The sequence below is a fragment of the Battus philenor genome, unplaced genomic scaffold (assembly GCF_028537555.1).
Source record: "Battus philenor isolate CCGP_79_NKW_IND1 unplaced genomic scaffold, ilBatPhil1.0.hap1 SCAF_25, whole genome shotgun sequence".
Classification (NCBI taxonomy): Eukaryota; Metazoa; Arthropoda; class Insecta; order Lepidoptera; family Papilionidae; genus Battus; species Battus philenor.
The window spans coordinates 3,243,712-3,258,512 of NW_027181688.1; the positions used below are offsets into that span (position 1 = coordinate 3,243,712).

The 14,801-nt window shown below is 34.0% G+C and overlaps 1 protein-coding gene across 1 annotated transcript; it reads left to right on the forward strand.

Moving 5' to 3' along the window:
* Positions 1-1,572: 1,572 nt before the first annotated feature.
* On the forward strand, positions 1,573-14,801 carry Bx42 (Puff-specific protein Bx42). Its single transcript, XM_068768304.1, has 13 exons — positions 1,573-1,601; positions 1,898-2,049; positions 3,029-3,186; positions 4,932-5,114; positions 6,030-6,109; positions 6,449-6,630; positions 7,623-7,856; positions 8,818-8,968; positions 10,625-10,758; positions 10,848-10,992; positions 11,504-11,603; positions 12,502-12,662; positions 14,317-14,801. The coding sequence occupies exons 1-12, from the start codon at positions 1,585-1,587 to the stop codon at positions 12,643-12,645; spliced, it is 1,680 nt and encodes a 559-aa protein (XP_068624405.1). The 5' UTR covers positions 1,573-1,584; the 3' UTR covers positions 12,646-12,662; positions 14,317-14,801.

Genomic DNA, 14,801 nt, shown 5'->3' on the forward strand with positions numbered 1-14,801 from the left:
TTTTTGGATGCGATATAAAAATTTAACTACAGCTTACCCGGGCACTTCTCTAAAACTACTTGGAGCCATGTCCGAGCCTTGAAATTTGTTTAAAATTGTTGTAATTTATTATATCCATCACTATTAATTATATTGTTATATTAACTTTTATCGGAGAGTAAGGTATATTCATTTATTTTAAATAGGCGCAAAACAGAATTTTTGCTTAAATAAATTTCTGGTAATATTGTGCACATTTAAATATGTTTGAATATTATAGATCTAAATAGCGCTTTTTATAATAAAGCTGGCTTATAAACTAGAATAATTATGACCAAGTCTATTAAGGTAACTGTTTTTACATGTATCGCACTCGGATATTTTATTGTTATAAAAACCATCATGTATTGATTGGTACAGTATTAGTAGTTAGGTAGTGTAATTGTTTTATAGGTAAGACTATTAAATTTGTGTTGGAAATATTAAAAGATAATAAAGCGCATAGCATTTCATTTGGCTTCCTCTTATTTTAAAGAAATTAGTTACTAATACTTAATATTCCAATATTATGAAATCCGGATCTGGGAACTTTTACTGCAAGATTATATCAATGAGATTTTGTTTATTTATTAATCTTTCATGTTACAAAATAATAATAAAAATGTTTTGGCAAATATAGGCTGTGTGGTTGTGAAGACCAAGATCCTATTGTTATTCCATTGACGTTTTATAGTCACTTGAATTAGGGGTGTCCATTTAAAAAATATATCGATATATGTATTCGATATAAAATATCGGAACGTGACATCGATGTTTTCCGATATATCGTTTGAAAACATCGATATTTTTTTAATATCGAATATTTTTACAAAAGTTAGTTTATTTTATAAAACGCAAAGAGTTTGTTGTCGTTTATATGTTAAGTATGAAAGTATAAACAGACCTAGAGTAACATATGAGTGTTGCTTTACTAGAATTGTAGTTTGCTCTAGTACGAGTGGCGAGATGATTTATACATTTGTAAGCGAAACACCAAATTTATAGTTGAAATATTTTATTTATTGTATACTTACACGTCTAACATGTCTAATACTTAAAAACAGTAAAAAAATAGAAATTAAATACTAAGAAAACTTTCACTTTACTCATTTAAGACCAATGTTCTTTAGGCAGACTTTGTAGGAATAAAAGTTTACTTAGCCTTTTGCCTTTCATTACAGTTTACAGGTGGACACTTTTTAACTTTTCATTATACAAGATGGCTCTTCTTACTTCAATTCTCCGGGTTTTCAGTGTTGATCGGCTAGCTGCTCTATGGCTCTGTGCTCGTTCACAGATGTCACTACGTTTCAGATGTTCTACGTTTCAGATGTTCTACGTTTCAGATGTTCTACGTTTCAGATGTTCTACGTTGATTCAAAATAGAAATCATTGAGTCGTTCGTCGATCCGATATTTTTAAAATATATATCGATATATCGAATGAAAACAATATTTGTCAAAACATCGATTCAATTCGATATATCGTATGGAAACATCGAATAAATTCGATATATCGAATAAAAGTGAATATCCCTAACTTGAATGTCTTGAATACTTAACAAAAATGGCGTCTTTGTCGAGGTGTGTTGAGTTTTAAGTTTTGTATTGTATTTTAAATTATTTCCAAAATTATTATAAATTGCTATTATGTTTTATCACAAATAGCTTAAACCTTATATTTGCAATATTATGTATAAAATATTAAAGTTATCCTTTCTGAATGTTTCGATATGTTTACTAAGTTAAAACATTGTTTATAATTTTTATTATTTAATACTTTTTTATATTTTGTCATATTTATTTACAACAATTAATTATATTGAACTGGTACCCGGTTTGAGTAAATGATGTTAATTGTTTTTTGTACTGTTTTTCAGCCTTTTACCAGCTCCTGTTCAGCAGGTATGGGATCGAGATGACGAAAGGAAAGGACAGCGAGTTGGTAGTGCTCTGGTGGTTTCACAGACAAGTGTACCGCCATATGGACAAAGGAAAGGATGGGTTCCTCGGGCTGAAGAAGATTTTGGAGGTAATATTTATTACATATGAGGTTAGAATTTGTGGAGCAGGACTTAAATGGAAGATTACATTAAGTAAAGTGCGTCTGGTGCTGATATATTATGATTATATTGCAAATTCGGTATATCCTGTATATTGAAGTGTACCAAACAATGTGCCAGATGGGCCACTTTGAACATGTCTGATTTAGAAATTTTGATGGAAGGCTTATATCCAGTTGCATCCAGCAAATGATGATGAATGATTTATTAGTTTATTTATCGTTCACATTAGAAAATATACATAGTTGCATAATTGTAAAGAAAAAGTAGAAGTGGTGTTCTTATCATACAAGGCCATTTCTGCCAGGCAACCACATTGTGGAAATAGGAGTAGGACAAATAGTGGATAGTTAATGTGTACATACTAATAAAATTTTCTCCCAGCACTAATACTTTTGAAGTGTAAGTAGTGATATTAACCAGGCAAAAGCAATCAACTAAGCCAAGGGTTTGCTCTCTCGGGCACCTCATATTTTAATGTCAAGCAGGTACTGTTGATGGTTACCAATGTCAATCAGCTTGAAATGGTTATTCTAAACTGAAGTCCCCTGTTGCTGGTCAGCTGTTGAGCATTAGAAATTTGGTAAAATAAAATTTGTATGCAGTGACCCATGCTGAGGCTCCCCTGGACCTATCATGCTTTACAACTTTAAAAGAGGTTATAGGCTAGGCGTCCTTTGCTCAATGTCACTAGACCTGCGGGATCAGTAAATTCCATTTTGGTAGTGACATTCTGCACAGGATAGTGATTCTTTGACAGTCATAACACTTATGGTTACCTTACCTCTTAAATTAAAATCTTTTAAGTCATATTAATCTAGGCTTCAAAATTAAATTTTATTAAATACTAAATCTTACATTTAATTTTTTTATAAGGCCCTTATTTGCTTATATTTACTAACCACTGTTTGAACTATTTTATCCATTGACATTTTTTTTTTATTTCAGATGGAGGTGCTTTCCCAGAGATTCATGTGGCACAATATCCTCTCGGCATGGGTGCCAGGGGTAAGGAGAGCACATCCAATGCATTAGCAGTACAGTTAGATGAAGCTGGACGGGTGAAATACTCAGCTATAGCTCGTCAGGGTCACAGTGCGGACAAGGTTTGTCTTTTACCTGTTTATAAAGTTGTAACTGGGATTCTCTGTTGAATATAAATGAAAACTGATCCTAAAGTCTAAAAATCAAACCCCATTTTTAATTAATTAATATAAGATCTCATTTAAAACTTTCAAGATGATGTTTAAGTTGTGTATACCATCTTGGAATTAGATGGACAAATATTTTAGTCAGAAATATCATTGATGCATTTTCAAAAAGATGATATATTAGGGGGAAAATAACTACATTTATAACAAGTTTTTGTTTCCAGTCAACAGTATATTCACCTTTACTATCAATATCCTTTTGCCATCTAGTATATAAATTTTCAATGCCAGAGTGATTAAAACCTATTGGTTTTTCTGTAAAATATGACGACAGAAATGTTATTACTTTCCACTCCCCCTAATAATAGTGAAGTTAATAAGTATGCTTAATTTTGGCCAAGATAATGCCTAAGTTGTTAATGTATATTAATAGCTCTGTATTCGGAGTAGTAGATTTTTAAGGCCCCTGTTTCTGAGGACTTTTATTTATTTCCATGTTAAGGTTCACAGGGATTTTAGAGAAAATTATTTTTTCATATAATTTTAGTATTTTCACTCAAATTTTTTTGTCTCATTGCCATATGTTCTACCCTCTTTTATCCAATTAAAAAATTAAACTCTTTCATTCGATTTTGTACTTTATCTCCTTGTAAACATCACCTCCCTTTCATAGCCTTTACTCAGAAATGCTACTAGTCACTGGATGTCTTAATTTCTTACTATACTATTTCACAATTTTATCACTGTTTATTGCTATTCAATTACTATATCAGTGACATTCTGTGATCAGTTATTTGTTTATGGTGATCTGAGGTATCAGCACATTTTGGAAATTGAGTCTCTTGTCTAAAATAGTTTTGGACTTCAGAATTTTAGACTTCTGATGAAAAATAATTGTCATTAGTATATTAGTATATATAGTCAATAGTAAAGAAGATAGATTTACTCATTTTTGGTATAATCTATTTGACACGGCAAACTTTGTTCCATCAATAAATCTAAATTATGAGTAAATAATGTATCAATGAACAGGTATATTGTTTTTGATAATTTGTTTTTAATTTTTGAATATCATATTTTAATACTTATCCTATTCCTGTCAAAGACTAATCTAAAAACACAAACCTTAAAAATTCGTCTGGAAAATTTCGACTGTTTTATTTAGCAAATATTACTTTGTTTTTTTATATACAAATTAAAGCCATTGAGTGTATGTATGTACAGTATCTAGATTTAAGATTCTTAATATTGGAAAATAAAAAATTCGACAATTTCATTATCTTTTGTTAGATTAAACAAGCTTCCAAAATCTTCAATTATGGCACCTTCACTGTTAAATGCTTTTGTATACACTGATCACAAATGTGTCAGCTGCATTGGAACTAGTGTAATAAGATAGAAAATAAAATCCCAGTTCCCATATGAATAGGGGTAGAACTCTAGTCTCTAAAAATGGGGCCATACTGTTTTCTCCTACTAGTATTTTAAAAAATAAATTGCTTTACATACCAAGTAATTTATTTACTTAAGAAAAAACTCATTTTACAATTGAAGTGTTATTGGAAGTATTTTTTTTTTCCAAATTGTTGTGTCAGGTTTTTTTTATAATGTATATTTGTAATAAGCATATGTCCTGGCATTCTTATTACTGCAGTCAGAAAATGATTGCTTATGCATGTAATTTGTTTGTCGTTTTGCAGATCATCTATTCAAAATTAACAGATCTTCTTCCATCTGAAGTGTTAGCAGAGGACGATCCAAGCTTACAGAAACCTTCCGAAGATGATATACAGGATATAACAGAGAAAACTAAACAAGCATTAGAGAAATTGACAAATGCAAAAATATCTGCCGCTATGCCTGTAAAAGCAGCACCCAAAGCCGTAAGTTGATTTTATAGTTTTTTTATGATTAAGTTGTTCTTGGCTTAGTCTGTCACTCTGTACATGGTTAATATTTTGTACTGTGGTTAATATCTTGTAATGGAATCCAAAAATTTAACTGCACATCGGTTAAATTTTTGGATTCCATTGGATGTAACACGAAAAAAAATCCACCAAAGGAATAATGTGTATAGCCCCTAATGCTTGCCACTGCCTCTTTACACAACCACCCAGTGTCCCATATACATAAGGACATAAAAAAAACTAGTTTGTTAGACTGCTAGTAGCTGGTAATAATTGTTTTTTTACCTAAACTTGAAGGTTTTTTCTCTTATCGAAAATGTTGACGGAAATTACGGGGATATGAATAAGTAGCAGAGAAATTACACCTCCTTGTGCAGTTGAGACTCCAAAAACTGTTTTTTTATTATATATCAGTAACTCAGTGAAGCCACTTCCATAGATTTTACAAAACTAGGCAAATAAAAATTTAATATCACCTGATTATCTAACAAGTAGGAAGTGTACCTTACCAGCATGTGGGTGCCTGGTCCATCTCATTATAGGTACAGTCACCTGTGTTTTATATATAGAGAGAGACATCTTTATAATGTATTTATGTACTGACTAGATTCTGCTCCGTACCAAACCAATTTTTTTTTATTATTCTATTAATGTTGCTTTGGAAGTTCATTCCAGAAATTAGTTGATTCTTATTCTTGATAGGCCTAAATCCTTCAGCAGGACATAATAGGATTTCACTGTTATGGATCTTGTTTCTACCTCACTGCATACATTGAGAAGAGAAGTTTTTTTAGTTATTTCTTTGACTAAGTTGTACTACTTGTTCACCTTAGTTAAAGTTATATTGAATAGATATCTACAAAGTGTGTTGATAGTGTGTTAACATTTTAGGCACCTGCCCAGTACATCAGATACACACCGGCTCAACAAGGCGGGACTTTTAATTCCGGCGCGAAACAGAGGGTCATCAGGTTTGTACTGTATTAGATATGATAAATTACTCATAATGGTAATTGTGCAAACTTTACAGTAACTATTTACTGCCTTTTAATTATTAAGGTTTTTATTAGTATTATCATTGTGTAATGAAAGCTTGCTTGAAGCAGCATCATCACCTCTAGACAAGTCTGGAACTCACACAAAATTAAAAATGGTAGAAAAGATTTAAAACAAATTAAATAATTTTACATTTTACTCGCTATTTTTTGCGAATTTATTTGTGAAAGATATGGTTGGATACTTTACAACAAAGTTTAGGTGTAACAACATTTTCAAAGTTGTGTTTATAAGCGTTTGAAATTTTTTATCAGAATGGTAGAAGCACAAACGGATCCAATGGAGCCACCGAGATTCCAAATCAACAAAAAAATTCCTCGAGCCGCTCCTTCGCCACCTGCTCCAGTACTACACTCCCCTCCAAGGAGAGTTTCCGTTAAGCAACAGAGAGATTGGAAAGTGCCACCATGTGTGTCACATTGGAAAAATGCCAAAGGTACATACATATATTTAGCTTTGTCATTGGACAGGCCACATTGCGTTCAAACAGATGGCCACTGGGGCTTTAAGGTTCTGGAGCGAAGATTAAGTAAAATTAAGTAGTAAATTCATCATTCCCTTACAAGGTGGACAATTGTTAAGTTTGAAGGCATTATATGGTAGCAGATTCTAACAGGTACAAGTAAAAATCTATAGTGGAGATCTATGTTCAGTTGTGGACATGCTATGTGAACTGATGATGAATATACTTCTTTATGTTACAAAGTGATGATGTAAGAACATTCACTTTTTAGTAAGTGATAATTGTGATTGATATCGTGATTTGTATTTGAAATGTTTGTTTAGTTGCGATTTAATAATTATTGATGGTTTTTTAATGAAAAAAAAATGTGCTGCTGTGAAAAATGTCAACAGGAGGATCTTTGCAAAGAAGTCTTATAAAAAATGCTTTCTTACCTGTTTTAAATTTTATGATTATCATCAATGATATCGTATCAATATCATCGATATAATATCATCAATGATATTCTCAAAATCTTGTTTGTAATAGTAACACTTGGAATTTACAATGGACACTTATATGTAACAAATTTCACTTGTTATTATATTTTTGTCATATTTTCGTTAAGGCGTTAGAATGATTCTTATAGACAGAAAAATAGAAGAATTTCATAATAAAATTGGATCTTATTCCAGACAACCATATAGTAATCTTCATTGATAATATGATTTGGTTCAAAATGCTTGGCAGTTAAAAATTTGCTTTGGCAGCATCGTATATTTTGTCGTGTCGTGTCGTTATTTGTTTGTGTTTTGTCATTTCAACTAAAATGACATGAGAAACCCCAGCTAATCTATGCAGGATAGAATAAGCACTGTGTATGAAACTAAAATAGAGTGTATTACATTTTTATAAGTTCTTTGTAGAAACAATAGACAAAATAATATGAATAATGTAAGATTTAAAATAATTATAAAACATTTCAGGTTACACAATACCATTGGACAAGCGGTTGGCAGCGGACGGCCGGGGCTTGCAACAGGTCCATATTAATGAAAACTTCTCAAAATTGGCGGAAGCCTTGTACATCGCTGATAGGAAAGCCCGAGAAGCTGTGGAAGCGAGAGCTCAGCTAGAAAGGCGGTTAGCGCAAAGAGAGAAGGAGAAAAAAGAAGAACACTTGAGGATGCTTGCCCAAAGGGCCAGGGATCACAGAGCAGGTAGAGTTTATTACGCCATTGCATTACTTATATATTGCTCGCAGAACAGATGGTCGCTGGAGTTTCAAGTTTATGAACCACAAACGGACAAAGGCCGAAGAAGACTTTTGGTTTTAAGGTATCTAGGATGATGGCTGCTTCCATCATAACTTGGGAATGACTTTACCAGTGTCATTGATCTTTTTATTATGCTTCGTAATATTTTGTAGAAATTTTTTTTAGAAAAATATTTAGAAAGATGTGAGAAAAAACGAAAAATTATAGATAACGCCTATTGAAACTTCACACATTTGTCTTGAAGTTTCGAAATTGTTTATCTGTAGCATAGACAGGATAACGCCATCTATTATTGGAGATATATGAACAATTTGAATTTTCTTGCGTTTTTAGATTTTGTACATATATTCTAGCAATTAATTTGTAGTCATAAAATGTTATTGTCTGTCTTGTGTAGTCTATCGCTTATAGGGCAATTGAGTAATTAAATAATATTTTAATATAGATAAAAACAGTGTGTTATTAAAACCTGGGATTCATGTTTTCATTTTATTTCCCAAACAATTAATAGAGCGCTCTTTCAACTGCACTTTTGTCAGTAAAGGAGATAGATATTGTAGGAGTCAACAATTGTAGAGAAAAATAAAAATATTAATTTTTATTTTTATATTTACACATTGGTGACTTTAAAATCACTCAAGCAAGATTTATATAAATACTATAAGAAATTCAAAATCCAATAGATATGGGTATGACTGGTTATTATTTCTGTCACATAAGAGTAAAATAAAACACAGTGTTGAGTTTATGTGGTCTTAAACTCATGCTTGTGAAGTTACTTAACTTTTAATATAATTTGCTATTAAAAAAAAACTAAAGGTTTTTATAAGTTGTCTGTAATTATGTATTTAATATATTTAGGCAAATTTCTTCATAAATTATTCCAGTTGTTATTTTTGATCAGGTATAAGGCCAGCGGATGAGGAAACTGAAAGTGTGGAACCTGAAGAGGGCCTCTCAGAAATGGACAAGGCTGAACGTGATAAGCTTCGCGCCGAAAGACACAAGGAGAGGCAACGGGAGAGAAATCTCGCCAGAGCGGCTCCGGATAAGAGGCAAGCATTCACAATTTTCTTTTCTTTCCCACTGTATACAATATAGTCAAGTTTCCTAAATCCGATAATATATGTCTTAAATAAAATAATTGTTTAACTTATCTAAGAGTTGATTTGGGGACTCTGTAAGTCTGTGTTCTGGTGAGTAGCATTTCCCCGGAGCCAAACCCGGAACTGATGTCACTATCCAATGTCCCTCACGTTCTTAAGTTGTTTCTTGGATGGGATGTCTGGTGTTTACATAGCTTTGCAGACAGCTCATTTAGTAAAGGGAAGTCTAGGAAACAGATGTAATTTCTTGCCTAGTACACATTACATTATTCTTTATTAAAAAATTGAAATATAAGTACATACAAACATAAAAAAATGCAGTATTGTGGAGAAAAGGTGAGCCGAGCTAAGCAATGCATGAAGGACAAACAAAGTAGGAAAAGTATGCAAGATAATGTGGCTGATAATATAGGAATAAATAGAAGATATTGGGATGGATTAACAAGAGCGTGAAAATAATAGTGATAGAAAAAATTATTATTAAAAATGTCACAGTCCACTCACGATAGGGGAGTAAAAGAGCCATAAAAAAACATTCATTTGCTGGAGTATCCTAACTTAACCACAATATTTATGATTTCCTGAAATAGACTAAGTATTCTAATTTCAAGATTCACAGTAAAATTTTACAATGAATTAAATATAGTTAATTAAATTAAGGTCCAATGCCCCGAGGTACCTTTTCAATTCCAAGAGTGCCTGTTTTGCGACTCCATTTGAATGTTGTCTACGAGTCGGTAAACACGGTTTGGGCAGGCCTTCTATAGGTGGACTGACGACATAGTCAAGGTCATTAGGGGAGGCCTATGCCTTCCAGCGTGAGAACTGTTAGTAGTAGTAGAACAGTTAGTGTTATCCCCAGAGCCTAAGTTAGAATGACAGTTAGATGTTGACACAAATCTTAATAATGTTTACTTGATAAAGCAAATGTCTAAGAACTGCATATTATGTTTTATTAAATTTAATTCTATGCCGTCCGGCGACACCACAGCGGTGTCGTGTGCAAACAGTCGGCCAACGGCCGGCGACACCACAGTAGTGTTGCGCGCAAAATAGTATAAATAGTATCGCTGAGTTCTGTTGGTGTTTTGTTTAGGTAGGAGCAAAGTCGTCCGAAGATAGTGAAATATTTTCAAGGCGAACTTAACGTTGCATCTTGGAGACTGTTTTGCTTCATACCATACGAAAGAAAAATACTGAATACCAATCAGAATGGAAATAAACAAATTTTGTATTTATTTACGTATGTATATCTTTGAAATTTCAGGAAAGTAAGGAAACGGGGTTGAAAACGCATGAGAACTAGCGATGAGTCGATTAAAACTTTACAATTCATAATTTCCCGATAATGTCAAAAACGGCCGGCGACAAGCCAAGTAATCAGAATTAGCGCTGCCGGCGCCAAGCGAATAAATTTTTACGAAACGTACGGACGGCAAAGTGTTAATAATAAATAATTTAATATCTACTTGCCCATCTGTTGCATTTATAACTAAGCTTTTAAATTTTTGACATGCCTTGTATATAAATAAACGCGTCGTAATAATAAAATATTTATTTAATGTCATATGTTTAATTTCTAATGTGTATATTGTTGTTCAATAGGTCCAAATTGGTGAAGGACAGAGAAAGAGATATATCGGAACAGATCGCTTTGGGCATGCCAGCGAAGACAAACCAGGGAGGAGAGGGCATGTTTGACCAGAGATTATTCAACAACAGCAAGGGAATGGACAGTGGTGAGTTTAATTTAATCATAGATATTTTGACACTAGGTACTGTGTACTGTGAAATAGTATATTATGAATGTGTGATGTATTTTTTATAGGATACGGAGATGATGAAGCATACAATGTGTACGACAAGCCGTGGCGCAACCAGGACACGGTCGGCGCGCATATATACAGGCCCACACGGAACGCTGATAAGGACAACTATGGCGGGGACATTGATGCCATCGTCAACACCAGACGGTCAGTCCTTGTGATAACAGCTTGCTTATATCCACCACCCGGCATGGAATAGTGAAAAAGTAATATTAGAACTGGGGCAATACTGCTGCAATAAACCCGACTTGGGTTGCAGAAAAGAGCAATTCGTGCTATTTATGATTAACATAATGTCTAAAAAAAAAAAAACTAAAATATTCATTGTTGCCTCTATATTCATTCTCACTGCGGACCAAAGCTAAGAAAGATCCCTGCCATCAGATGCAGTTGTGGTCACTACAGCTTCTTTTGCTTGACAAGACAAGATATACAGTCTCATCAATTGGTAGTGGGATGAGGGGCTCCAATCTCTAAATGACCATGCTCGAGCCTTTCCTGGCCTGCTCATCTGCAACATCATTGCCTACAAGATTGTTACTACTTACTTCAATTAGACGTATGTGACACTACTATAGATATATGTATGTATATATGGCATGATAGTAATTAAATTGAAAGGTATGTATATAAAATAAAAAAATATGTTTTGATTCAGGTTCGTGGCTGACAAGGAGTTTGCAGGTACGAGCAGTTCCAATACACGCGCCGGGCCTGTGCAGTTTGAAAAGGACGCCCCACCTACCAGGGAAGAGCCAGTAAGTTTTTCTTATACTTGTATATTTATATATATTTATATAATATTGATATGGTGAGTCTGATGAAGCAATCTAAGAGCTTTGTGGATTATTACTCTGGAGAAACTTTAGTGTATAGTGGCCAGTCTTCGAGTTATACTACACTTAGAAATTTTGATATTAGAGCCATTTGCAACATACCCTCTAAAACCTGCGGAAACCATAAACACAATATTTCGTCTTTTATAGGAACTTTAATTCTTGTTGTCAACCTGAGCTATAAATGGCAACTATCAAGAAGACAAGAAGCCTTTGCAATGACCGCTTCATTATTTTGTTTTCATTTGGACTATGTTTGACAGAATGCCATTTAAAAGAAAAAAAAAATAAAATAGATTAAAAAAAATTGTCCGTCAATAAGAAAAGTTCTTGAAAAAGTTCCAATGTTGGATAAATGAATTTTACTTTTATCTTTATAATCATATAAATTATTTCTACCCATTCTAAGATTCCCAGTTCAATGACAATGAATGCAGTAAAGTATTTTTAGATAAACAATAATGAACGTCAAAATTATAAGATTTTAATCAAAAAAGTTTAATCTGTATGTGTAGTTTTTAGCAATAAATGTTTAACGGTATTTTTATATCAGCCGTTTTGGAGATCTATGCCAGTGTAGATCTCGGACAACATGGTCTATGTTCAGCAGTGGATATAGACCTCTGTATATGGCTCAAATAATGATGGTGATAGTTATTTTAAATGATCATTATCTTCATCCATATATTGCTGTTAAGGAAAATGTTGATATTACGTTTAAAGATATGAAATGTACTTGAAATTTTAATTAAAACCGTTTTATTTTGTATTAAGTCAATAACAGTGTTGCACGGCTGTAATAGTGTTATCATATCCACAGGCGCCCCGAAGCCAGCCGGATGCGGACTTCGATCCGTTCGGTCTGGACCGGTTCTTGAGCGAGGCCAAGCGCGCGGATAAGTCCGGACGCAAGCGAGATCATCACGACCGTCACGACACACACGGGAAGAAACGACGAGATTAGTGACTCTTCTGTTACTGGTAATCACCTTTTTTGTTTCGGGAATCCCTCCATCATCATGTTAGTCGATAGACGAACTAACACCGGTTTTGCGCTGCTCGCATCCAGCGTGGTTAAGTGGGGGCCTCATCATGCCGCGACTACCGGCTCGTGGGGTCTTCCCTTCTTCATATTCTATAGACTATTATATATATATACTATTAATCATAAGGTGATGATATAAGAGTCAGTGTATCAAGTCAATTGACTTTCCGTACGCTTCACTGCGCCGAGAGTCAATTAACTGTCTGTAGGAATCTTTACGTTAACATACGAGGGCCAAACTGAAAGTTTTTAGAACTGGCAACTTAAAAGCATTATATTAAAAAAATAAGTTTAAATTTTGAAAATAGAACTCTTTACCAATAATATTGAGTATACATTTCATTCATTTGTCATTTGTTTTACGATTTGGCGGCAAATTGAAAATTGTCTGTGCACGTCAGAATGAATTTAAGCCGAGAAAATTTTCGTGCAATGATTTTTTATGACTTTCGATGTCATATAAGTCAACAAGAAAGTTATGATAGACTTCGATTGGCTTTTCACGATGAAGCCCCATCTCGTGCCACAGTTTACAACTGGTTTAATGAATTCAAACGTGGTCGAACTAATCTCACCGATGATTTGCGTGAGGGACGGCCTTCTACAGCGACGACTGAAGACAATATCAGTGTTGTGCGGCGTATGATAGAGACTGACAAAAGAGTGACCTATCAGCAGATTCGGACAAATCTAGGCATAGGTATGAGTCAAGTGCACAAAATCCTCCATGAACATTTAGCGGTCAGGAAGCTTTGTGCCCGCTGGATACCGCATAATTTGACCGAGGCTCAAAAACTCCGCCGTGTTGATTGGTGCCGAGAAATGATCCAAAAATTTAACGGAGGTGACTCAAATGCTGTGTTCGACATACTAACGGGTGACGAAAGCTGGATTTACTGTTATGATCCGGAAACCAAAAGACAGTCTGCTCAGTGGGTGTTTCCTTCCGAAGAGTTGCCAACTAAAGTGAAGAGAGGTCGAAGTGTTGGAAAAAAGATGGTGGCCTCGTTCTTCGGAAAGACAGGTCATTACGCGACAGTTGTCTTAGAGGATCAGAAAACGGTTAATGCAGAGTGGTACACTAACAACTATTTGCCACTTGTCTTGGAAAAGTTCGAGAGAAACGACCTCGCAGCAGGATCCTCCTTCATCACGACAATGCCTCGTCGCACACCGCCAGGCAAACGATCGACTATTTGGCGACCTCAGACGTGGAATTACTGGGTCACCCGCCGTATAGCCCCGACCTCGCACCCTGCGATTTTTATTTATTCCCGAAAATAAAAGAAAAACTTCGAGGAAAACATTTTATGGACGCCGAAGAAGCAGCGGCGGGGTTTAAAACGCCGTCGAAGAGACCCCTAAGGCCGAGTGGGCAAGGTGCTTTTCTCAATGGTTCCATCGAATGCAGCGATGTATTGATGTAAATGGACGCTATTTTGAAAAGTTATAATAAAACTAATAACTTGCTAGAATGCTTAGTTTTTGATTTTCTAAGAACTTTCAGTTTGACCCTCGTATGTATAATAAAACTAACACAAACTAATTTATTCCTTAAATTCTTACATTTAAGTGTTTTTATTTTTTCAGGTCATACCAAGTCACCATTCTGACTGCACAACAAAGAGATACTATATTTACTATCAGTACTACATATACAAGGAAAGAGATAAAATCAAAATGTGAATGCTATTTTCATTGCTCGTTGAATAAAGTTTTAGATTATTCATAAATTTAAATAAGAAAAATTATAAATGTATTGAAATAAACCATTATTTTACGCAACATACCTTTAATATATTATCAGCAAAATTTGTATAGGCTAATAATTACTAGAAATGTATTTTTTTTTGTTAATTATTAATAATTAAAACCGAGAAATATTGTACATGACGCAATACACGCTATATTCTTCTGACAGAGGTAATATAGCTCTTTTAACCGAACTGTGACAGTGAAAGAGACAAGTAGTTTTAGTGCGTCGTCAATTGTTAAGTAATTGAGATGCGTTTACACGTGGCTATTTTTTAAAATAGGTGCACAAGTGTCAATTTTAACTGTCTTTAATATGTTTT

What these genes read in the sequence shown, in the direction of transcription:
- Bx42 (XM_068768304.1), top strand. An exon ending in GGCTGAAGAAGATTTTGGAG is followed by an intron (nt 2,050 to 3,028) that starts GTAATATTTATT and finishes TTTTTATTTCAG; the next exon opens with ATGGAGGTGCTTTCCCAGAG. An exon ending in ACATTGGAAAAATGCCAAAG is followed by an intron (nt 6,631 to 7,622) that starts GTACATACATAT and finishes AAAACATTTCAG; the next exon opens with GTTACACAATACCATTGGAC.